The sequence below is a fragment of the Rhinoraja longicauda genome, chromosome 3 (assembly GCF_053455715.1).
Source record: "Rhinoraja longicauda isolate Sanriku21f chromosome 3, sRhiLon1.1, whole genome shotgun sequence".
In the NCBI taxonomy this organism is placed as follows: Eukaryota; Metazoa; Chordata; class Chondrichthyes; order Rajiformes; family Arhynchobatidae; genus Rhinoraja; species Rhinoraja longicauda.
Window position 1 is genome coordinate 13,854,792 of NC_135955.1, and position 23,705 is coordinate 13,878,496.

General features: G+C 47.3%; 1 protein-coding gene across 3 annotated transcripts in view; it reads left to right on the plus strand.

Moving 5' to 3' along the window:
* The window catches only part of LOC144612400 (G protein-coupled receptor kinase 6-like), a 151,413-nt gene extending 128,816 nt beyond the window's left edge, over positions 1-22,597 (plus strand). Inside the window, exons 6-16 of one of the 3 annotated variants that reach the window (XM_078432014.1) lie at positions 1,706-1,798; positions 2,525-2,588; positions 5,251-5,391; positions 8,238-8,428; positions 11,165-11,202; positions 12,925-13,014; positions 14,189-14,397; positions 16,032-16,169; positions 19,233-19,370; positions 21,355-21,486; positions 22,470-22,597. In XM_078432014.1, the coding sequence (XP_078288140.1) occupies positions 1,706-1,798; positions 2,525-2,588; positions 5,251-5,391; positions 8,238-8,428; positions 11,165-11,202; positions 12,925-13,014; positions 14,189-14,397; positions 16,032-16,169; positions 19,233-19,370; positions 21,355-21,486; positions 22,470-22,526 (1,291 nt within the window). In that variant the 3' untranslated portion in view covers positions 22,527-22,597. Of the gene's footprint in view, positions 1-1,705; positions 1,799-2,524; positions 2,589-5,250; positions 5,392-8,237; positions 8,429-11,164; positions 11,203-12,924; positions 13,015-14,188; positions 14,398-16,031; positions 16,170-19,232; positions 19,371-21,354; positions 21,612-22,469 lie in introns of those variants that run through there. The other 2 variants (XM_078432021.1, XM_078432004.1) reach the window with 2 other exon arrangements.
* The last annotated feature ends 1,108 nt before the right edge of the window (positions 22,598-23,705 follow it).

The following is a 23,705-nucleotide window of genomic DNA, read 5'->3' on the forward strand; positions in this document are numbered from 1 at the left end:
TTTGTGTCGTTTTGTGTAAACCAGCATTTATAGTTCCTTGTTTCAGCAAACATGGAGTACATGACTAGGCATTGGGTCGAGACCCTTCTTCAGATTGACCCGCTGAGTTACTTCAGCTTTTTGTGCCGATCTAATGGCCAAGTTGTTTGACTTTGAAAAGGGTTACACTGGTCTGAATAATTGTTCCTTTACCTCGTAGCTGGTTGTAATATCTACCTTCTGGGCCTGCTGTTACCTAGTCATTGGTCACAGCTTCCTGATTACTTTGCCCATCACCATTCAGCAACCTCCTACCCTGAATTTCAGATCTCTCCTGCCTTGGTTGCCAAACTGCAGAATCCGACAGCACTGACCATTTGAACTATTATATTTGGCTGGTTCTTGAAAAGAACTAAGTATTCAATTAGTTGTAATCCCATAATTGTCCATTAGGCAGGGAACACTGTAATGACAGTGGTCTCTTGACAATGGAAACTTATCCTCAGAAGGAAAAAGGCGTTGTCAGTCTCTATTAAGCCATGGAACGTTCTGGAGTAAAAAAATCTTCAATCTTTAGTTGCAGTTTAGTAGAAGTGTTCTTTTTGAAGTTATTTTTTTCGTCCAGTTGGCAAGTGCCAATGATTCACTTGGGCCTTAACAGAATAGGGGATATATTCCTTGCTTGGTCAGGGTGGTGCAAACTCATTTTATTTGGTGGCTCAGGGGTGCTGCCTCACAGCACCAGCTACCCGGGTTCGATTGTGTCCTCGGGCGCTGTCTGTGTCGTGTTTGCACATACTCCCTGTGGCCTTGTTGGTTTACTTCCGGTTGCCTGATTTCCTCCCACGTCCCAAAGACATCTTGGAGGTTAATTGTCCTCTGTAAATTGCCCCTCGTGTGTAGGGATGTGGATGAAAAAGTGGGATAACATAGAACTAGTGTGAGTAGGTGATCAATGGTCGGCGTGGGCAGAAGCGGCTGTTTTTCATGCATCATTCCATGCTCTTTTTCATGCATTTTACGTCATTGACCCTCAATGAACTAGGAGTGCGATAACTGACAAAATATTGCAAAGAGCACGGCAGATCTCTGGGCAATGTGGGATCAGGCAATAGTGTTGGCTCTGCCAGCAATATCTGTTCCCAAAGATTATTTTTAGGCCTTGGTTTGACACCTGTTACTGGCTTCCAGTAGATACTTAGCTCCCGGACCATTGCATCCGGTATTTTAATCTCAACAAATTTTACATGGGGATTGATTAACTGGGGATGATTGGGTTAATGTATGGAGGGTGTTTGAAGGCTCTACTCGCTGGAGTTTAGAAGGGCGAGGGGATCTTATTGAAACCTACTGAATAATGAAAGGCCTTGATAGAGTGGATGTGGAGAGGATGTTTCCAGTAGTGGGAGAGTCTAGGACCAGATGGCACAGCCTCCGCATAAAGGGACGTATCTTTAGAATGGTGAGGAATTTCTTAGCCAGAGGGTGTGAATCTGTAGAACGTGGAACAGACGGAGGTGAAGGCCAAGTCAGTGCGTATTTCTTTAAAGCGGATATTGATGGGGTTCTTGATCAGTAAGGGTGTCAAAGATCATAGAGTGAAGTCAGGAGAATGGGGTTGAGAGGGAAAAATGGATCAGCTGTGATCGAATGGCGGAGCAGACTCGATGTGCCTAATGGCCCAATTCTTCTCGTTTGTCTTATGGTCTTATGATCTTAATTGCAGATTTGTTCACGATTACCTGAGTGGTGTGCCCTTCACAGAGTTCCAAGAAGCCATGTACTTCTCTCGATTTCTGCAGTGGAAATGGTTGGAAAGGTAACACCCCTTTTCACAATATCACAGTGATAATAGTTCACGAGTCTGACTTTCTCTTTAATGGTTCAATGGTTCCTTTATTATCACACCTACCAAGGAACAGTGAAATTCTTTTTTTTGCATAGAGATGAATAAGATTATTGCCATATGTAGGTACGATAAAGTACATAATGATTAGAAACAGCCCACTGAGTCTTTGCAAGAGTCGGCAGGTTTTGGTGCCATTTCACAGTCCCAGTTGCAGCTGACCATAAAGGCCCATTGCAGCTGTCTCCTCCATCCGGTCGTCTCGTGAACCGCCGTCCTTCCCCCTGTCACCTTTAGCCTTCGTGACCCGGGGGCGTCTCCCGCAGCCGCCCTCGAGGCGCGGAAGGTAAGACACCTCCCACTCCAGTTCTTCCTACCGCCCCTTGTCCAGAATCTGCTGCCATCGCTGACTCCCTCCACCTTCTCCCCGGTTTCTGGTCTTCGGGGGCGTTCAGGGGGCCGGGCTTGGCTGCTTCCCTCTCCCAGATCCGCGGCGGGTGAGCCAGGCCTGCTGTCGGGTTATGCCGCGGCTAGCTGAGACTTCCTTGCTGCCCGCCGGCACCATAGCCAGCGTTCCTGCTGTGCTAATTGTAAGTCCTGCCAAAAGGCACCAGGTACACTGTGGGAGCATCAAGCTGTGGTCCGTCCTGCCCTGGTCCCAGTGTGGTCCCAGTAACCGCTTCTCTTTTCGTCTTGTAGGCAGCCAGCAACAAAGAATACTTTTCGGCATTACCGGGTGCTTGGTAAAGGAGGATTTGGCGAGGTGAGTGTGTAATATGGTTCAATGGTGCTTTGTTGTCACTTGTGCGAAGTGCAAACGCACAGTGAAATTATTTTCTTCGAAAAAGTCCAGTCGAGTATTGCCATACCAAGACACATCCACGATTACCAAGTGAAGAGAAATAGTCCACTGATCCCACATGCAAGTTTTGGTGCCAGTTTCAGTCCAGTCCGTACTCTTGTGGTTTTGAGCATTGTTTGTTCCAGGCAAACCTCAGGGAACTGGCACAAGCACTTCTCAGATTGTAGGCACAAAATGCTGGAGGAACTCAGCGGGACAGGCAGCATATCTGGAGAGAAGGAACGGGTCTCTCCAGAGATGCTGCTTGTCCCGCTGAGTTACTCCAGCATTTATGTGTCCATCTTCAGTTTAGACGATAGACAATAGTCTATTTAAACCAGCATCTGCAGTTCCTTCCGACACAAGTACTTCTCAGTCCTGCTCTGATATTCCATCAGAGGGTTGCCACAGTGGTGCAGCGGTAGAGTTGCTGCCTTACAGAGCCAGAGACCCGGGTTCAATCCTGACTATGGGTGCTGTCTGGACTTTGTATGTTCTTCCCGTGACCACGTGGGTTTTCGCCGGGTGCTCCGGTTTCCTCCCACATTACAAAGATGTGCAGGTTTGTAGATTAATTGGCTTTGATAAAATAGTAAATTGTCCCTGGGATGTAAGATGGTGTGTGGGGATCGTTGGTTGACGCGGTCTCGATGGGCCGAAGGGCCTGTTTCCTCTATCTCTCAGCTAAATTAAGCTTAAAAAAACGACCAACTCTGCATCCTCCCTGCCTTTTAGATTCATGGAGTTATACAGCATAGAAACACACCCTTCGGCTCAATTCATCCACCAAGATGCCAATCTATACGGGTGTCAGGGGTTATGGGGTGAAGGCAGGAGAATGGGGTTAGGAGGGAGAGATAGATTAGCCATGAGCGGCACGGTAGCGCAGCGGTAGAGTTGCTGCTTTACAGCGAATGCAGCGCCGGACACTCAGGTTCGATCCTGACTACGGGTGCTGTACTGTAAGGAGTTTGTACGTTCTCCCCGTGACCTGCGTGGGTTTTCTCCGAGATCTTCGGTTTCCTCCCACACTCCAAAGACGTACAGGTATGTAGGTTAATTGGCTGGGTAAATGTTTAAAAAACAATTGTCCCTAGTGTGTGTAGGATAGTGTTAATAGTGTTAGTGTGCGGGGATCGCTGGGCGCGGACTTGGTGGGCCGAAAAGGCCTGTTTCCGCGCTGTATATATATATGATATATATATGATATATGATATGATTGAATGGTAGAGTAGACTTGATGGGCCGAATGGCCACATTCTGCTCCTATCACTTATGATCTTATCAGAATCAGAATTACCTTTATTTGTCATCCAAAAAACAAGTCTTTTGGACGAGATTTCGTCACCCGCAGTCCAACAATAAGAGCAATAAAATAAGCAAATTACACAACCACAACCAACACAAAAAAAAAAAAAAGAAACATCCATCACAGTGAGTCTCCTCCAGTCCCCTCCTCACTGTGATGGAAGGCCAGAATGTCATTTCTCTTCCCCTGCCCTCTTCCGCAGTCAGGCTGTTGAAGTTGCCATGTTCCAGGCCGCGCCGGACGGTGAATATGCTAATCTATGCCTGCCCCATTTGTCTGCGCTTGACCCATATCCCTCTAAAGCCTGAGTAAAACACAGAAAGTGCTTGAGTAACTCAGCGGGCCAGGCAGCATCTGCGGAGGGAAGGGATAGGTGACGTTTTGAGTCAGACTGTTCTTCTTTTCCGAAAAGTCATAAGACAGAGAAGCAGAACTAGGCCATTGGTTGACATGGTCACAGGCCAGAGGCTCTAATTCCTTGCTGTATACCTCCTTGACACTATTACATAGAGCATAGAACAGTACAGCACTTATCTTTGTGTCTCGATCTCCCCAGACTCTTGTTGGAAGACGGACTGCGACCCGAAATGTCACCCATTCTTGCTATCCAGAGATGCTGCCTGTTCCGCTGAGTTATTCCAGCATTTTGTGTCTATCTTCGGTGCAAACCAGCATCTGCAGTTCCTTCCAACACAGTACAGCACAGGAACTCTTTGGCCCACAAATGTATCGAACATGATGCCAAAACCAACTCTTATCTGCCTGCCCATAATCCACATCACTCCATTCCCTACATTGCTCGGTGATATCCAAATGTCTCTCAAGTATCTGCCTCCACCACCACCTCTGGCTGCCCATTCCAGGCACTCACCAGTCTCTGTGTAAAAAAAATCCCACACATCCCCCTTAAACTTTGTTCCTCTCACCTTAAAGCTCTGCCCTCTATTTCACCCTGGGAAAAATATTCTGACTCCAAATCTATTCCGGCTCTGACTGTCAACCCTATCGATGTCAATGAGAAGAAGCACAGGACTGTTCCACCCACCCAGTGTCTGGGCCAGGAGTGTTCCACCCATCCATCCAGTGTCTGGGCCAGGAGTGTTCCACCCATCCATCCAGTGTCTGGGCCAGGCCAGGAGTGTTCCACCCATCCATCCATCCAGTGTCTGGGCCAGGAGTGTTCCACCCATCCAGTGTCTAGGCCAAGTTTTAACCCTTGAGCAGCAGTTTCAAGCTTGGATTATTGAGTGACAGAGTTCACTGTTCCTCTTTCAGGTATGTGCTTGCCAAGTGCGTGCGACTGGGAAGATGTACGCCTGTAAAAAGCTGGAAAAGAAGAGGATTAAAAAACGGAAAGGAGAATCCATGGCATTGAATGAAAAGCGGATTTTAGAAAAAGTCAACAGCAGATTTGTTGTAAGTTTTCTCTGGCTGTGTGTTGAATGTATCCATACTGCTGACATTGTGGTTTAATTCAAGTGTGTGATATAAGATGGTGGCGTTTAAGAGGCTTTTAGGTGTGCATAAGAGAGATCTTATCGAAACGTATAAGATTATTAAGGGGTTGGACACGTTAGAGGCAGGAAACTTGTTCAGGTTTGCAGATCAACGGGCAACTTCAAACTCACGGCTTCCCAACACCCTGAAGCACTTTCAGTAAAGGGGAAAGGCAGTAGCCAGTCTAAATGCTCCTAATGTGCAGGGAGTTAAGAGGAGAGAAGGGTCCAAACCTGAAACACCACTTATCCATGTTCATCACACATGCTGCCTGACCCGCTGAGCTACTCCAGCACTTTGTGTCCTTTCCACACAGTGGGTTTGTGCAGCGAGAAAGATGGTGAGTTGGGGGAGTCCAGAACAAGGGGCCACAGTTTAAGAATAAGGGGTAGGCCATTTAGAACTGAGATGGGGAAAAACTTTTTCAGTCAGAGAGTTGTGAATCTGTGGAATTCTCTGCCTCAGAAGGCAGTGGAGGCCAATTCTCTGAATGCATTCAAGAGAGAGCTAGATAGAGCTCTTAAAGATAGCGGAGTCAGGGGGTATGGGGAGAAGGCAGGAACGGGGTACTGATTGAGAATGATCAGCCATGATCATATTGAATAGCGGTGCTGGCTCGAAGGGCCGAATGGCCTACTCCTGCACCTATTGCCTATTGTCTATTGCACATGAATATGGAGGCTTATGGAGCTTCATGCAGCCAGAGGAAATGAGTTGAAGTTGGCATCATGTTCGGCACAGACATTGTGGGTGAAAGCGCCTGTACCTGTGCTGCACTGTTCTACAGTCAGACTCAAAGTGCTGGAGTAACTCAGCGGGTCAGGCTGCATCTCTGGAGAAAAAGGATGGGCGACGTTTCATGTCGAGAACCTTCAGACTCGAGGTTCAGCATCCTGGGCAGACTCGCCATCTTTCTCTCTGCACAAACCTACTGTGTGGAAAGGACACAAAGTGCTGGAGTAGCTCAGCGGGTCAGGCAGCATCTGTGATGAACATGGATAAGTGGTGTTTCAGGTCTGGACCCTTCTCCCCCCTTAACTCCCAGCACATTAGGAGCATTTAGACTGGCTACTGCCTTTCCCCTTTACTGAAAGTGCTTCAGGGTGTTGGGAAGCCGTGAGTTTGAAGTTGCCCATTGATCTGCAAACCATGCAGATTGGGAGCTCATTGCTGGGCTGAGAAGTGGGAGCTGAAACTTGGGTTTGCTTCTCTCCAGCCTGCCATCTCATTCTCTTTACTTATGGATGCAAACTGCAGCAAGCCAAAGATAGCCCACCAGTGCCCTCTGCTGGTTAACCACATAATTGTAGCTTGAGCATAAAACTAAGTGAATCTGTCTGGGCCGACTCCAGATAGCAGATTGAAAAGAAGCCAGTCTAAGATTCTTACCACACATCTGAATCCCCCAGGCCTTCTTTCTCCCTGTAATTTCCTTCTACAATGCTCCAGCATATTTGTGTCCTTCTAATTCTGACTCCTCATGCAGTCTCCCAGATTTGTCATCTTGCTTTTCCTGCCCGTCCTTCTAGTTGCCAAGGTAATTTCAGGATCTTTTTCTTCATAAATTCTTTCTCTTCTCTATCTAGAACATAGAACATGGAACGGTACAGCACAAGAACAGGCCCTTCGGCCCACAATGTCTGTGCTGAACATGATGCCAAGACCATCTCTCATCTACCTGCACATAATCCATATCCCTCTATTCCCTGGATATGCATGTGCCTAGAACACCCAAGTGCTGGAGTAACTCAGTGGGTCTGGCAGCATCCCTGGATAAAACGGATAGGTTTTGGGTCGGGACCCTTCCATGAGTCTGAAGAAGGGTCCTAACCTGAAACATCACCTATCCATGTTCTCCAGGGATGCTGCCTGACCCTCTAGAGTTACTCCAGCACTTTGTCTGTTTCTGGTAATTGTTCTGTTGTTGACAATTAAATTGATCCTGTTACAGAACATAAATTGGTCCTGTTACAGCACAGGAACAGGACCTTTGGCCCAAAATGTTAATGCTGAACATGTGCCATTGAGTCATACAGCGTGGAAACAGGTCCTACTTGCCCACGCCAACCAATATGCCCCATCCACACTAGTCCGGTCTGCCTGCACTTGGCCCATAACCCTTTAAAACTGTCCTATCCATGGACCTGTCCAAATGTCTCTTAAATGTAATGATAGAACCTGCCTCAACTACCTCCTCTGGCAGCTCATTCCATACACCCACCACCCTCTGTGTGAAAAAAAAAGTCTCCCCTCAGATTCCTGTTAAATCTTTCCCCTCTCGCCTTAAATCTATGTCCTCTGGTTCTCAATTCCCCTCCTCTGGGCAAAAGACACTGGGCATTTACATGATCTATTCCTCTCATGATCTTGTACACTTCTAAAATCACCCATCATCCTCCTGTGCTTGATTGGGTCTGAACTGGGAAGGTGCAGTACCTTTGATTATTGTCTGCCCATTCTCTCCACAATGCTGCCTGACCCACTGTGTTCCATCAACACTGTGTGTTTTGGAGTCCCAGTTGTTTTGGGGAGAGGAGCACGAGGGGAAAGGATCAAGAGGATAACACGCTTTGGACAAAACACACAGTGCTGGAGGAACTCAGCCAGTCGGGCAGAATCTGTGGAGGGAATGGACAGTTGTTAGGATCGAACCCGGGCCTTGGAGGGTGGTGGGAACACAGCACAATTTTGTGTGGAAGAATGATACCGCACGAGGGTCTAAACGTTTGCGTGCAGAGAGTCATTTCTTTACCTCCGGTCTGCAGGTTAGCTTAGCGTACGCCTATGAAACGAAGGATGCGCTGTGTCTGGTACTGACCCTAATGAACGGCGGGGACCTCAAGTTTCACATCTACAACATGGGCAACCCAGGCTTCGATGAGACGAGGGCCATCTTCTACGCTGCGGAGATCTGCTGCGGTCTGGAAGACCTGCACAAAGAGAGAATCGTGTACAGGTAAAAGGGGGCTGTTCCCGGTAATGTTAGAGTGTCCAAGAGAGGTGTACATGTAATGCCAGGTGCTTGGAAAACTGAGCACTTTCCCCCCATTTCAGTCTAGTTTGGTTTCGAGATGCAGCATGGAAACAGGCCCTCTGCCCACCGAGAAACTGCAGATGCTGGCTTATGAAGAAAGACACAAAGTGCTCGAGCAACTCAGCAGGACAGGCTGCATCCCTGAAGAATATGGATGAGGTGATGTTTTGGGTTGGGACAGAAGTAGTTTGAATGAGGGTCCCAATGCAAAATGTTACCAATCCATGTTTTCCAGAGATGGGTGGGGAGCAAGCAAGGAAACTACTCTTGCAACCCATGGGCACTGAGTTTAAGGTATATGGGAGAAGGTAGTGACTGTGCAAGGGAAAGGGAATAATGTTTTCTGGTTGGAAGGGAAAGGATCCATTGAAGTCGATAGTTTTTGAAAAGATACAGCATGGAAACGGGCCTTTCGGCCCACCGAGCACGCTGACCATCGACCACCCCTGTTCACACTAGTTCTACGCTATTCCCCTTTCTCATCCACTCCCTGCTCACTAGGGGCAATTTACTAGGGGCCAATTAACCTTCAAACCTGCACGTCTTTCGGATATATATATATATATATATATATATATACAGCCGGAAACAGGCCTTTTCGGCCCACCAAGTCCGTGCCGCCCAGTGATCCCCGTACACTAACACTATCCTACACCCACTAGGGACAATTTTTACATTTACCCAGCCAATTAACCTACATACCTGTACGTCTTTGGAGTGTGGGAGGAAACCGAAGATCTCGGAGAAAACCCACGCAGGTCACGGGGAGAACGTACAAACTCCTTACAGTGCAGCACCCGTAGTCAGGATCGAACCTGAGTCTCCGGCGCTGCATTCGCTGTAAAGCAGCAACTCTACCGCTGCGCTACCGTGCCCTGCGTATGCACCTGGAGGAAACGCACACGGACACAGGGAGATCCTGAGGGCAGGATTGAACTGGGGTCGACCAGCTGCACCACTGTGCTGTCAGATGCTGGAATTTTGAGCCAAAAACCGTGTGCTGTTTGAGCTCAGTGGGTCAGGCAGCATTTGTGGACGGAGTGGACAGACGACATTTTTGGTGGGGACCCTTTTGCAAGCGTTTTGTTTTTTGTTGGAGAACAAACAGATCCTCAGAGTGTCTCTGAGGATCCTTCAGTGCTTCTACTCTGGGGCTGTAGAAAGCATCTTGTCTGGCAACATCTCAATCTGGTTTGGGAACAGCTCTGCCCAGGACAGGAAGGCTCTGCTGAGAGTAGTGCGTTCGGCTGAACGCACTATGGGAACTACACTCACCCCCTTGCAGGACCTATACATCAGGAGGTGCAGATCCAGAGGGGGACCCCGACCACCCCAGCAACGGACTGTTCCAGCTGCTACGGTCAGGCAAACGCCTCCGCTGTCACGCTGTGAAAACAGAGAGGACGAGATGGAGTTTCTTCCCACAGGCCATCAGGACTGTTAACTCTTATATCACCAGGGACTAATTTACTGTATTAATTTATTTTGTGTGTTGTGTCTTTAAAAAAAAAAAATCTACTCTGTTTGTAGTTTTAGCACAATCTGCAGGCTTTGCCACTTTCATTTCACTGCACATCTTGTATGTGACAAATAAAGTAGACTTGACTTGACTTGAACTCCACACTGCCAGCATCCAAGGTCAGGATCGAACCCGGGTCTCTGGCGCTATGAGGCTGTGACTCTACCAGCTGCACCACTGTGCTGCCATGCCCCTATCCCACCACTTACCCTGGTCTCCCAATGGGTTCTGTAACCTCTCCACCCCCTTTTAGTTTCTTTCTGCAGACCCCATTCCCTGGGACTCGTTGACACAAAATAATTGGGCTCTCGAGGGGATGCTGATGCAGTAAACTACCCCCTCTAGTGGTCAACAAATGAAGCACAGCATGAAAATAACCTGTTTCAGAACAAGCAGACTCTCATATTTCGCTTGGGCAGCTTATAACCCAGCAATATGAAGGTTGATTTCTTTAATTTCAAGTAACTCCTGCATACCCTCCCCTCCCATCTCTCCTCCATCCCCCACTCTAGTCGTCCTCCCAGTTCCACTGTTCGCATCCTTGTATCCCCCTCCTTGTTATCCCACCTTCCCCAACTGACAACGGGCCATTATGGGCTCCACCCTTCCTGAGGTCATCTGTTGCCGGCTCTGATTCCTTCTGGCCTTTTCTCACGTCCAGTTTATTTCTCCCCACCCCACCTCCCGCCTCCACACTCAGTCTGAAGAAGGGTTCAGACCCTACAAAGAGCGTGGGCTGACAGGAGGACCCGGGGTGATGCCTCTACTCTAGCACCTTCAAGGTTGGGTGCACGCGACAGCCCCGGGGCACAAAGATGGCCGAGCGCGGAGAGGAGAGGGACGTCGGTTCGGGGGAACTGCTCCAGTACATCGAGCGAGCTGGCCACCAGACTTCAGACTTTGAATAATGGCGGCAATAATGGCAGCGCCCACATGTGTAATATATGCAAAAAGAATTTCATTGTGCAGTTGCAAATGTGAGAAATAAAGCACCATTGAACTATTGATTGGCTGAGATTTTCCAGCATTTGCAGTTTTGCTTCAGATTCCAGCATTTGCAGTTTTATTTGTTTTCCGTATTCATCACTGCTCCTTGCTTGATCCTGCGTGAGACTGACTTTATTTTTCTCCTCACCTAGAGATTTGAAGCCGGAAAACATCTTGCTGGATGATCACGGTAAGATTCTTTCTTGTTCTCTTTATCTTCAGGGTTCACACAAGGAATGGACATGGTTCATGTGCAAGCAGTTGAGATTAGTTTATCGTGGCATCATTTTCAGCACTGACATTGTGGGCCGAAAGGCCTATTCCTCTGCTGTACTGGTCTATGTTTAGAATTGAATTACAAGGTACGGGATTGGAAACGGGCCCTTCGACTGACCAGGTCCACGCCAATCATCGATAACCCATTCATACTAGTTCTATGTAGAAACAAGCGACTGCAAATAAAAGGTACAAAGTGCTGGAGTAACTCAGCGGGACAGGCAGCATTTCTGGAGAACATGGATGGGTGATGTTTCAGGGGTGGACCCTTTTTCAGTCTCACAAGTCTGAAGAAGGGTCCCAACCCGAAATGTCGCCCATCCGTGTTCTCCAGGGATGCTGCTGGATGTACTAAGTTACTCCAGCAATTTGTCTTTTGTTTCCACACTAGTTCTGCTATCCCACTTTCTCATCCACTCCTTGCACACCGGAGGCAATTTACAGAGGCCAATTAACCTACAAACCCGCACATCTTTGGAATGTGGGGTGGGGTGGGGGGACCAGAGCACCTGGACGAAACCCACGCTGTCACAGGGGGAATGTACAAGCTCCACATAGGGAGCACCGGAGGTCAGGATCGAACCTGGGTCTCTGGTGTGGTGAGACAGCAGCTCCATCAGTTGCGTCCCTGTGCCGCCCTATAAGTTGCAATGAAGATTGATGTGCAAAGTAGCAAAACCAAGGTTGTATCTAACAGGGTAGGATGAAGAAGGGTTTAAGTGATCTAATAGAGCTTCCCAGAAGGCAGCACAGTGGGCAGCAGTAGAGCGCCAGAGACCCAGGTTTGATCCTGACTGCACGGGCTGCTCTACAGCTTTTTCCATGTGACAGCATGGGTTTTCTCCGGGTGCTCCAGTTTCCTCCAAATCCCAAAGATGTACAGGTTTGTAGGTTAATAGACTAATGTAAATTGAAAATTGTCCCCAGTGTGTAGGATAGTGCTCATGTTTGGTGGGGGGGGGGGGGGGGGGGGGATCGCTGGTCGGCCTGGACTCAGTGGGATGAAGGGCCTGTTTCCACGCTGTATCTCTAAAGTCTAAAATTTTGTGTTAAACACAGAAAATTAGGGTAATAATTCAATTGAATGCTTGAAGAACTCATGCAGTTGATGACATATAGGTTGCGTTAGCTGGAGGATAATTATCTAAATTAAGAATTTAAAAAATAATAATTTATGGAGATATTTTCATGGTGGAATTGCAGAACATTTCATCACAAATCTGCAAGTGGCAGCCACTCGCCTTCCCTGTGCCTCAGGATATCTCAATGCCTCTACGGCCAATAAATCTCTTTTGAAATGTAAGCAGACTTCGGCTTTCAGCTCACCGACTCTGCGCCGACCAGCGATCACCTGATACACTAGCACTATCTTACACACTAGGAACAATTTACAATTTTACAGAAGCCAATACAAACCTGCACATCTTTGGAATCTGGAGAAAACCCATGCGGTCACGGATAGAACGTACAAACTCCGTACAGACAGCACCAGTGGTCAGGATCGAACCCGGGCCTCTGGAGCTGTAAGGCAGCAACTCTACCGCTGCGCCACTGTGTTACTTAAATGCGAGTGGCTCTTGAACCTTGATTAATCTCTCCCACCTTTTGCTTGATCTGTTTTTGTTTTTGCCCGCAGGTCACATCAGGATTTCGGACCTGGGCTTGGCCATGCATATTCCAGAGGGCGATAGGATTCGTGGAAGAGTCGGGACTGTGGGATACATGGGTGAGTCCAGAAATGTCCAGCTTCTGATGGGGCAATTTTAACTCTAGAAACAAGGAACTGCAGATGCTGAGGAAGACACAAAGTGCTGGAATAACTCAACGGGTCAGGCAGCATCTCTGGAGAACATGGTTAGGTGATGTTTTTGGTTGGCACCCTTCTTCAAACCTTCAGTCTGAAGAAAGCTCCTGACCCGAAATGTCACCTATCCGTGTTTCCAGAGATTCTGCCTGACCCGCTGAGTTACTCCAGCACTTTGTGTCCTACTCTAATTTTAACTCTGTTCCCCCACAGAATTATGAGAGCGCATTAAAACAAATGTCCACATCCAGTCCCAACCCTCATCCTTTGACTCCTATTTGATCACATCACATCACATCACCCCCTTCCCCACTCTTTCCAATAAGAAAATCCTATCTAGAGCTCTAACTGTTGGATAACCCATCAATTGTATGTCTGGCTATTGGATAATAGCAGTAGAGTTATTGCCAGAGAGATGTACAGAAACATGTCCTTTGGCCCAGCTTGTCCATGCCGACCAAGATCCCTTATTCAAACTAGCCCCATTTGCCCCATATCCCATTAAAGTTTCCTATCCATGTAACTTTGTCTGAAGAAGGGTCTCGACCGGAAACGTCACCCATTCCTTCTCTCCAGGGATGCTGCCTGTTCCGCTTTTTGTGTCTATCGTTTAGTTTAGTTTAGAGATAGAGCGTGGAAACGGGCCCTTTGGCCCACTGTGTCCAGGCTGACCAGCAGTTACCCATACACCACCTTACACGCTTGGGATACTTTACAGAAGCTAATTAACTTACAAACCTACATGTCCTTGGAATGTGGGAGGATACTGGAGCACCCGGTGAAAACCCACGCTGTCACAGGGTGAACGTATAAACTCCATCCAGACAGCATCCATAGTCAGGATCGAACCTGGCTGGGTGTCTGGCGCTGTAAGGCAGCACCTCTACCACTGAGCCACTGTGCCGCTCCTAAGACACCTGTCCAAGTTACTTTTAACTGCTGTTATAGTACCTGCCCCTGGCAGCTTATTCCATACTGTATGTTGCTATACATCCCTCGTCCTCGACTGACCGATGAGCCGCAGTGGTCCCTGCGATGGGATTGGGTGCTACTCTGCATCGCGTGTGATCCTCCGGTCGCCGTGTTTGCTTTCCAGCTCCGGAGGTGATCAACAACGAGCGTTACTCCTTCAGCCCCGACTGGTGGGGCCTCGGCTGCCTGCTCTACGAGATGATTCGGGGCCAGTCACCTTTTCGAAAGCGCAAAGAGAAGGTGAAGCGGGAGGAGGTGGACCGGCGGGTGAAAGAGGACAGGGAAGATTATTCCGACAAGTTCTCAGATGAGACGCGTTCCATCTGTGGCATGGTAAGCAACTCTTGCTTGCTTTGGAGTAAGATTTGAAACCCATTCAACACTCTTCTCCAGGAGCTCTTTACGTGTTGGCATATTATTAGCAATAGTAACTGCAAAACCAGAGTTCCAAGTTATGTTCATGTCCTGGGAGCAATATTAGGCCATTCAGTCCATAGAGTCTACTTTGCTATTCAATCATCTATCTTTCTCTCTCAACCCCATTCTCCTGCCTTCTCCCTATAACCTTTGACACCTGTACTAATCAAGAATCTGTCCATCTCCCCTGTGTTAGCCTCCACAGCCGTCTGTGGCAATGAATTCCACAGATTCACCACCCTCTGACTAAATAATTTCCTCCTCATCTCCATTCTTCAGGTATGTCCTTTTATTCTGAGGCTGTGCTCTCTGGTCCTTAACGTACAAACTTGGAATGTGCAAGGAGACTGGAGCACCCGGTGAAAACCCACGCTGTCACAGGGTAAACATATAAACTCCAACCAGACATCACCCATAGTCAGGATCGAACCTGGCTGGGTGTCTGGCGCTGTAAGGCAGCAACTCGACCACTGAGCCACTGTGGAAGCATCCTCTCCACATCTATTCTATCCAGACCTTTCACTATTTGGTAGGCTTCAAAAAGTCACAAACAGGGAACGTATGGCACAGGAAAAGGCCCTTTGGCCCACAAATTCTGTGCCAAACATGGTGCCACGATGAACTAATCTCATCTACCTGCACATGATCCGTATCCCTCTGTATTCATGTGTCTATCCAAAAGTCTCTTAAATGCCACTATTGTATCTGCCTCCAGCACCACTCCCAGCGGCAGGTTCCAGGCACTGGGTAAAATTTACCCTCTGGGTAAAACACTTGCCCCACACACCTCCTTTAAATATTGCTGCTCACCCTCTATTTCTTGATATCTCCAACCTGGGAAAACAGTTCTGTGTCTTTCCTATCAATGCCTCTCATAATTTTATATACTACTTTTGTCCCCCCTCAACTCTTGACATTTCAGAGAAAACAATTCAAGTCCATCCAGCTTCTCCTTTTAGCTGAAGCCCTCTAATCCAGGCAGCATTAACTTCTGCACCCTCTCCAAAGCCTCCTCATCCTTATTGTAATGGGGCAACCAGAAATGCACACACATACGGCCGAACCAGTGCCCCATAGAGCTGCATCATGAAACTACAGTCCAAAAGAGCTTTAGACTTGGGGCGGCACAATGACGTAATGGTAGAGTTGCTGCCTTACAGCGCCAGAAACCCCGGGATCGACCCTGACTACGGGTGCTGTCTGTGTGGAATTTGTGCGTTCTCCATGTGTCTGCGTGGGTTTTCTCCGGGTGCTCCAGTTTCTTTCCACACTCCAAAGATGTACAGGTTTGTCGGCTAATTGGCTTCGGTAAAATTGTAAATTGTCCCTGGTGTGTATGATAGTGCTAGTGTATGGGGTGATCACTGGTTGGCGTGGACTTGGGCTGAGGGCCGGTTTCCACGTTATACCTCCAAAGACTAAAACTGCATCATTAAACATTGCTTATATATATAATAGACATCCAATAATGAGTTGATGATATCAATGTACGACTTGTAATGGGTGACATTGTCTGATTCCAAACTCTATGTCCCAATTGCCATTTTCAGCTACTGACTAAGGATCCAAAGGAACGTTTGGGATGTCAGGGTGGAGGGGGTGCCGAGGTGAAGCAACATCCCATATTTCGACACGTCAACTTCAAAAGACTTGAGGCAAACATGCTGGACCCTCCCTTCGTTCCAGATGTAAGTGTGAGAAAGTTGCAAAAAGGAGGCTTAGGTTATGGCGAACAATCTAACCGTGTTGATCTGTATGTTTATTCAAAGTAATGAGGGACTTTGGAAAAGTTTCTAAAGGAACCTTTAAAGAAGCGTCTAAAGAAGCGTCCTAACCCGAAACGTCATTATCCAGAGATGCTGCGCGATCCACTGAGTTACTCCAGCACTTTGTCTCTTTTTTTTGTAAAGTGGCATCTGCAGTTCCTTGTTTCTACATAAAACAAGTGAGAGCGGGTGATCAATGGTCAGCGTGAACTTGGTGGGTCGAAGGGCCTGTTTCCATGCTGTACCATTCAATTCAGTTGTAAACACAGAACAGCACAGCACCTGCAGTGCAGCGATTGTAAACATAGAACAGTTATAGAAGGATGACACCAAATGCTGGAGTAACTCAGCGGGACAGGCAGCATCACTGGAGAGAAGGAATGGGTGACATTTTGTGTCTAGACCCTTCAGAAGTCTGCAAAAGAATCTCAACCCAAAACGTCACCCATTCCTTCTCTCCAGAGATGCTGCCTGCCCCGCTGAGTTACTCCAGCATTTTGTGTTTATCTTCAGTGTATAAGCAGCATCAGCAGTTCCTTCCAACACAGTTATAGAAAGGACTTCAGAGATGTCTGGGGTTTGGTAGATGGATTACCATGGTCACTATTTCCTATCTTATTGATTTGATTTACCGTTTGTCTCGGGCAAAGAGTTAAAGAATGCAAAACAGGCCATTCAACTCACTGAGTCTGTACCAACCAAAAGCCACCCGTTTGCACCGATCCCCCACTAATCCCATTTTTTTATTCTTCCCACATTGCCATAAGAGATTGCAGATGCTGGAATCTGGAGGCAAAGAACAAACTGCTGGAGGGCCTCCTCCAGTGCCATAGTGAGACCCGCCGGAAATTGGAGGAGCAGCACCTCATATTTCGCCTGGGCAGTTTGCAGCCCGGTGGTATGAACGTCGACTTCTCCAACTTCAGATAGCTCCTCTGTCCCTCCCTTCCCCTCCTCCTTCCCAGAGCTCCCTCTATCTTCCTGTCTCCACCTATATCCTTCCTTTGTCCCGCCCCCCTGACATCAGTCTGAAGAAGGGTCTCGACCCGAAACGTCATCCATTCCTTCTCTCCCGAGATGCTGCCTGACCTGTTGAGTTACTCCAGCATTTTGTGAATAAATCGATTTGTACCAGCATCTGCAGTTATTTTCTTATAAAACTGCTGGAGGGACTCGGCCTCTTGCCCTAGATTATACCACAAGTCTAAATTTCGGGCAAATCAGTGGCCAATTAAGTCACCAATCCATACGTCAAGGGGATGTGGGAGGAAGCCGGAGCAACGGAGGAAACCCACGTGGTCACAGGGAGAACGTGCAAACTCTAACTTCTGACCTTCAGTTCAAGCTTAATTATCCCTCGGCCGTTGTCAGGAGAAGGGGAGTTTATCCCAGAGTCCCAGCCAGTGTTTATCTGGAGAGAGACTGCATTTATTTAATGTGTTTCACATCCTTTTCAGAATGCTCTGAAGCTCTTCTCAGCCAACAAAGTACTCTTGAGGAGCAGTCAGTGTTGTAATGCAGGAAAAGACACAAAGTGCTGGAGTAACTCTGTGGGTCAGGCAGTATATCTGGAGAACACGGACAGGTGACTTTTCGGGGAGAGACCCTTCAGACTGACTAGGGGTTGGGAGATGAAAGCTAAAGCGGAGGAGGAGCAAGACAAAGCGTGGCAGGTAATAGGTGGACACAGGTGAGGGGGGGGGGGTGATATATAATGGTTGAACAAAGGCCAGAGATGAACAAACAGAAGATGGAGACAAAATAATTGAATGGTTGCAAATTGTGAAGCCAGAAGAAGGAAAGTAGGTGGAAGGAGAAGGGGAGAAATAGGTGCGAGTGCAGTTGGGGAAGAAAGGAGGGTGTGTGGGAGAAGGGGGGGGGGGGGGGGGAGGGGTTTATAGAGTCTTATTTATTGCTGCTGTTTCTCAGGCAAGAATGGCGGCAGCTAATTTGCGCACAGCAATGTCCATTGTTTTGGAATTTTAAAGGATAAATATTGGCCCAGACAACCAGAGATAACCAGGAATAGTCCCATGGGAATTATTGACCTGACACTTGGCCTTCATGTTTCATCCAAAAGTCACGGGTTAAGACAGTGCAACATTCCCTTACCAAAGGTTCAAAGGTATTTTATTGTCGTGTACCAATTAAGGTACAGTGAAATGCGATTTACCATACAGTCATACTAAAAAAAAAGCAACGAGACACACAACTACATAAAAGTTAACATAAACATCCACCACAGCGGATTCCACATTCCTCACTGTGATGGAAGCCAATAAAGTCTAAACTTCTTCCCCCTTTATTCTCCTGCGGTCGGGGCAGTCGAACCATCCGCAGTCGGGGCGATCGAAGCTCCCGCAGCCGGCGATCGAAGCCCTCATATCGGGGCGGTCGAAGCTCCCGCGTCGGGGCGGTCGAAGCTCCTGCGGCCCGGAGCTCCCGAAGTCGGTCCCTAACCAGGGACTGCAAGCTCCACGATGCTAAGGTCCGCAGGCTCCCGCGGTTGGAGCTCACAATGTCCGTCCCCAGCAAGAGGCCGCCAACTCCATGATGTTAGGCCGCAGTGCAGACGGAGATACGATACGGAAGAAGTCGCATCTACGTCGAGGTGAGAGATTAAAAAAGTTTCCCCCAACCCCCCTCCCCCCACATAAAATAAGCTAAAGAACACAAAAACATACATTTAACACATACTATAAAACAACAAAGAAGGAAGGGACGAGACAGACTGTTGGCGAGGCAGCCACTGCGATGCCACCTGGTGGTACTTCTCCACTGCACCATCGGTCCAGGCCTCTAGTGCGCTACCTCCAACCTGCTGCTCCAGAGCACAATGACATTGATGGAGACACAGGGGTTGGAATCTATTTTTATTGGTTTGTGCATGTTATCCCTAGCCAAGAACAATGGACCCACCAGGAAAAAAACTGAAGTTGCACAGGTGAAAGGTGCTATAGAAATGTATCCCTGTTTGCTTTTCAGCCCAGAGCAGTGTACTGCAAGGACGTCTTGGACATTGAGCAGTTCTCCACAGTGAAAGGGGTGAACCTGGATCCGACAGATGACGACTTCTACTCCAAGTTTGTCACTGGCAGCGTCTCTATTCCCTGGCAAAATGAGGTAAGTTGGGCTGAGTGCCAACTGAAAGCATAAGAGGACACAAAGTGCTGGAGTACCTCAGCAGGTCAGGGGGCATCACATGGGTCGAGAGATGCTGCCTGACCTGCTGAGTTTCTCCAGCACTTTGTGTCCTTTTGTGTATTAAGCAGTATTTACAGTTTATTTGTTTCTACGTAAAACCATATGAGGTTGTCGGAAGCTAGTTGTCAAGTTTGCTGAGTGCGATAGCACAGGAAAGGGTCTTCTGACCCAATGTATCTGCAGTAGCCCTTTTGAAGAACAATGCAGTCCATCTCGTTCTCACGGAACGTAAAATAGTCCAGCACCGGAACAGGCCATTCAGCCCACAATGTCCATGTGCAACATGATGCCAAGATAAACTAATCTAATCTGTCTGTACATCATTTATATCTCTATCCCCGTGAAATATCTCTACAACGTCTTTGCTCTAATGTTTATCCAATCCTCTTGCTAAATCTATTGCTGTTGTATAAAAGTTTTTCTCTTATTCCCTCCATTCCTTTTAGCCGATCTTTAAAAAAAAACTCTCCTCTTTTTCTTAATATCCCTTCAACCTCTGGAATATTTTCTCTCTGTTCCATCTTTCTAAACCTTTGGTAGTTTTGACCATCTCTCCCACAGTTCCTCTATTCTAAGGAGACCATTCTCAGTTGCTCACGTTCATGTTCATGGCATCATGTTCCACATGGACTTTGCGGGCTGAAGGGCCTGTTCACTGTACTGTTCCACCTTCTGTGAGAGTAGGATGGACGGTATTGTTCTTCGAAAGGGCTAGTACAGATACATTGGGTCAAAGGACCCCTTCCTGTGCTGTAGTCCGTTCCTTCTCTCCAGAGATGCTGCCTTTCCCATTGAGTTACCCCAGCATTTTGTGTCTACGGTTTAGACCAGCATCTGCAGTTCCTTCCTACACATTCTCAGTTGCTCTCTCTGTCTTCTCCATAAACTGCCACCCATTCTCTGAAAAGCGTTTAACTCTTGTTCCCAAATCAGGAAGAATACAATTCAGACTTTTCAGAGACTTGAAAAAGATGGCATCAGAACATGTGATTCCAGAAGTGGATCTTTTGTATTTATATAAAACTAGACCAAGTGGACCCATTGGGCCCAAACCTCTCCTGCATTGGTGCAGCACCCTCTCCTCCCCTTCTCCCCCCTCCCCCTCCCCCACATGTGCACACACAAGATCTTGTTCTACATGCTGCCCAGTCAAATCACTCGTACAACATGTACGAGTATAGACGTATGTACAATTGAGAGGCGTAGATAGGGAAGACAGTCAGAATCTTTTTCCCAGCATGGAGAATTCAAATACAAGAGGGCATAGCTTTAGGTGAGATGGGCGCGTTTAAAGATGCGGTGCAACTTTTTTACACAGAGGGTGGTGGCTGTCTGGAACGCACTGCCAGTGATGGGGGTTGAGGCAGGTATGATTGTGGCGTTTAAGAGGCTTTTGGATAGACACATGGGTATGCAAGGATTGGAAGGACATGAATAATGCACAGGTAGACAAGAGATGGTCTTGGCATCATGTTCAGCACAGACATTGTGGGCCAAAGGGCCTGTTCTTGTGCTGCACAATGGTCTAATCGATCCTCTGCTGGAACACCACACAGAGTCGCCGCGTTCCGGCGCTATCTTGCAACGTCCGAATTGCTGAAAAGTCCGATTCTTGGCCTGAGGCGATATCCAATTTCTTATATTCTCATTTTGAGGCCTTGTGTCCTGGCGGCGCTGGATTGGTGAAGTAGGGGCTCGGCCTGGCCCAGTGCGATGTGGTCAGCTCCCTCCACCGCTGCGCCATGCAGCTGCTCGATCCGCTCACTCACCCTCCCGCGCGCGGCCTCCTATCTACCAGCTGAGGGCAACAAGTGCCGCCAATGTCCACTTCACAACAATAGATAATCAGAAAGAAAAGTCAAGGATTCTTTATTATTAAATTAGTTTTGTGATTGTCCTGCAGATGATTGATACAGAATGTTTCAAAGAGGTAAATACCTATGGGAGTGATGGAACATTATCGCCAGACTTGGACAATAACAAACCCGAACCACCTCCAAAGCGCGGTGTGTGGTATAGACTTTGCAGGCGAGAGGTGAGTGATAATTCCTTTTCCCATTGTCTACTAGATTCCACCCCTTTCCCTCTCGCTTTCTTCCCAATTCCTGAGCATTCCTACTTTCCTGGAGATGCTTAATCCATTTCTGGGAGATAGGTGGAGATTTTGGGCAAATCCTAGAATAGCAAAGCAAATAGAATAGCCTTATTTACAGCCTGTGGAATAAGATTTTAATGATTGAATGGAACTTGTAAGGGAAACAGCTAATTCACGCAATACTATTTTTCCATCAAACTGCAATTAGTGGAGAATAGAGAAGTAGGGAGCTGTGGGTGTTTGTTTACAAAAGAAGACACAATATACTGGAGTAACTCAGCGGGTCAGGCATTATGTCTGGAGAACATGGATAGGTGACATTTCAGGTCAGGATGCTTCTTCAGGCTGATTGTGTTGGGGGGGGGGGGGTTAGAGTTCAGAGGAAGAACTTTTTCAGTCAGAGAGTGGTGAAGGTGTGGAATTCTCTGCCTCAGAAGGCAGTGGAGGCCAGTTCATTGGATGCTTTCAAGAGAGAGCTGGATAGAGCTCTTAAGGATAGCGGAGTGAGGGGGTATGGGGAGAAGGCAGGAACGGGGTACTGATTGAGAGTGATCAGCCATGATCGCATTGAATGGCGGTGCTGGCTCGAAGGGCTGAATGGCCTACTCCTGCACCTATTGTCTATTGTCTATTGTCTATAGCTCAGTTTAGTTTATTATCACGTGTACCGTGAAAAGTTTTAGTTGCGTGCTTACCAGCCAGCGGAAAGACTATACATGATTACAGTCGAGCCATGTACAGTGTATAGATACATGATACGGGAATAATGTTTAGTACAAGGTGACGCCAGCAAAGTCTGATCACAGATAGTCCGAGGGTCACCAAAGAGGTAGATAGTTCAGCACTACACAGAGAGGTGGTGGGGTAGCTGCACCTGTTAACTGACATGCCTGTCTTAACTCATTTGCTTTTCTTTGTCCTAGATGTGTTTCAAAAGTAGCTTCAGTGATGAAGATGAAGACCCTTCGAGAAATCTGTAGTTAATGAGCCAAATATCGATTCTCATGAAAAAAAGGATAAATTTCAGGTTAAACTGGGAACATGTATTACAATGTATTATATTTCAAAAAAAACTGCTGTACGAGTTTACATATTTTGTACATTTATATTTGAATTATGTCTTAGATGTATATTTTAACTAAAGTTGTACAAAAAGCCATATATTAAGTACCACTTGAATGCGTATGTTAATTTTAGCAGGAATGACTTTGTGAATTATCTATTTAAAAGTTTATTTTTAATTATTTTTTTAAAAACAGAAAAAAGCACAGCAATGTAAATTAGTGCTATTTGCAACTTGTGACGTTTAGCCGGATTTTATTTGGTAAGGGGTGGATCTACGCACAGTAGCAGTTGCTCTTGAGATGCCAAAGTGCGCAGCACTGTGGGTGGGTACGTGCCTGTATATAAGTGCGTGTGTGTGAATGCCTATTAATGTGTACATAAGGCCTTGGGAGTATGCGTACATGAGTGTGTCTGTGGCCTGCAATTGCACCGTGTGTGCAGTTAAACTCCACCTCAAGTGCAACAAGTAGCCTGGACCCACCACGCACTTGCTTTAGTTCCCCTTTTGTTGGACTTGGACCTCTGCTGTGCGTACGGGCCTATTGCTTATGAATGAAGTGGATGGCAACCCAGCCCACTGGTTCACGATCTGGTAGGAAAGAGGACACATCTTTTGTCCTAAAGCAAAATTGAACACTTGGTGCTTTTAAAGCAAAGCCTCCAAAGCATCACGAGAGGGTCAAGAGTGTTTTATTGCCATCTGTCCCGAAACGGAACAATGAAATTCTTACACCAAGTAAAGCACGGCAATGCAATGACAAACTGAATCCGGCAGATTTGATACCTCTTTTTCCAATCTGCTAGAACCTCTGCCTTTCCCACTCATAATCCTGTCCCATGTAAATATAAATGGAATTTGACCAGTAATTAGCTTAGACACGAGGAACTGCAGATGCTGGATTCTTGCGTAGAACACAAAGTGCTGGAGTAACTCAGGCAGCATCTCTGGAGGACATGGATAAGCGACGTTTCAGGTTAGGACCCTTCTGCAGAATAAAAAGTAAAAAATGAACGTTGAACGTTCCAATTTTTAAGTAACACCCCCACCCTCCACTTTTGTTTCTCACCTTTCCAACCCCCCTTTGTTCCTGTGG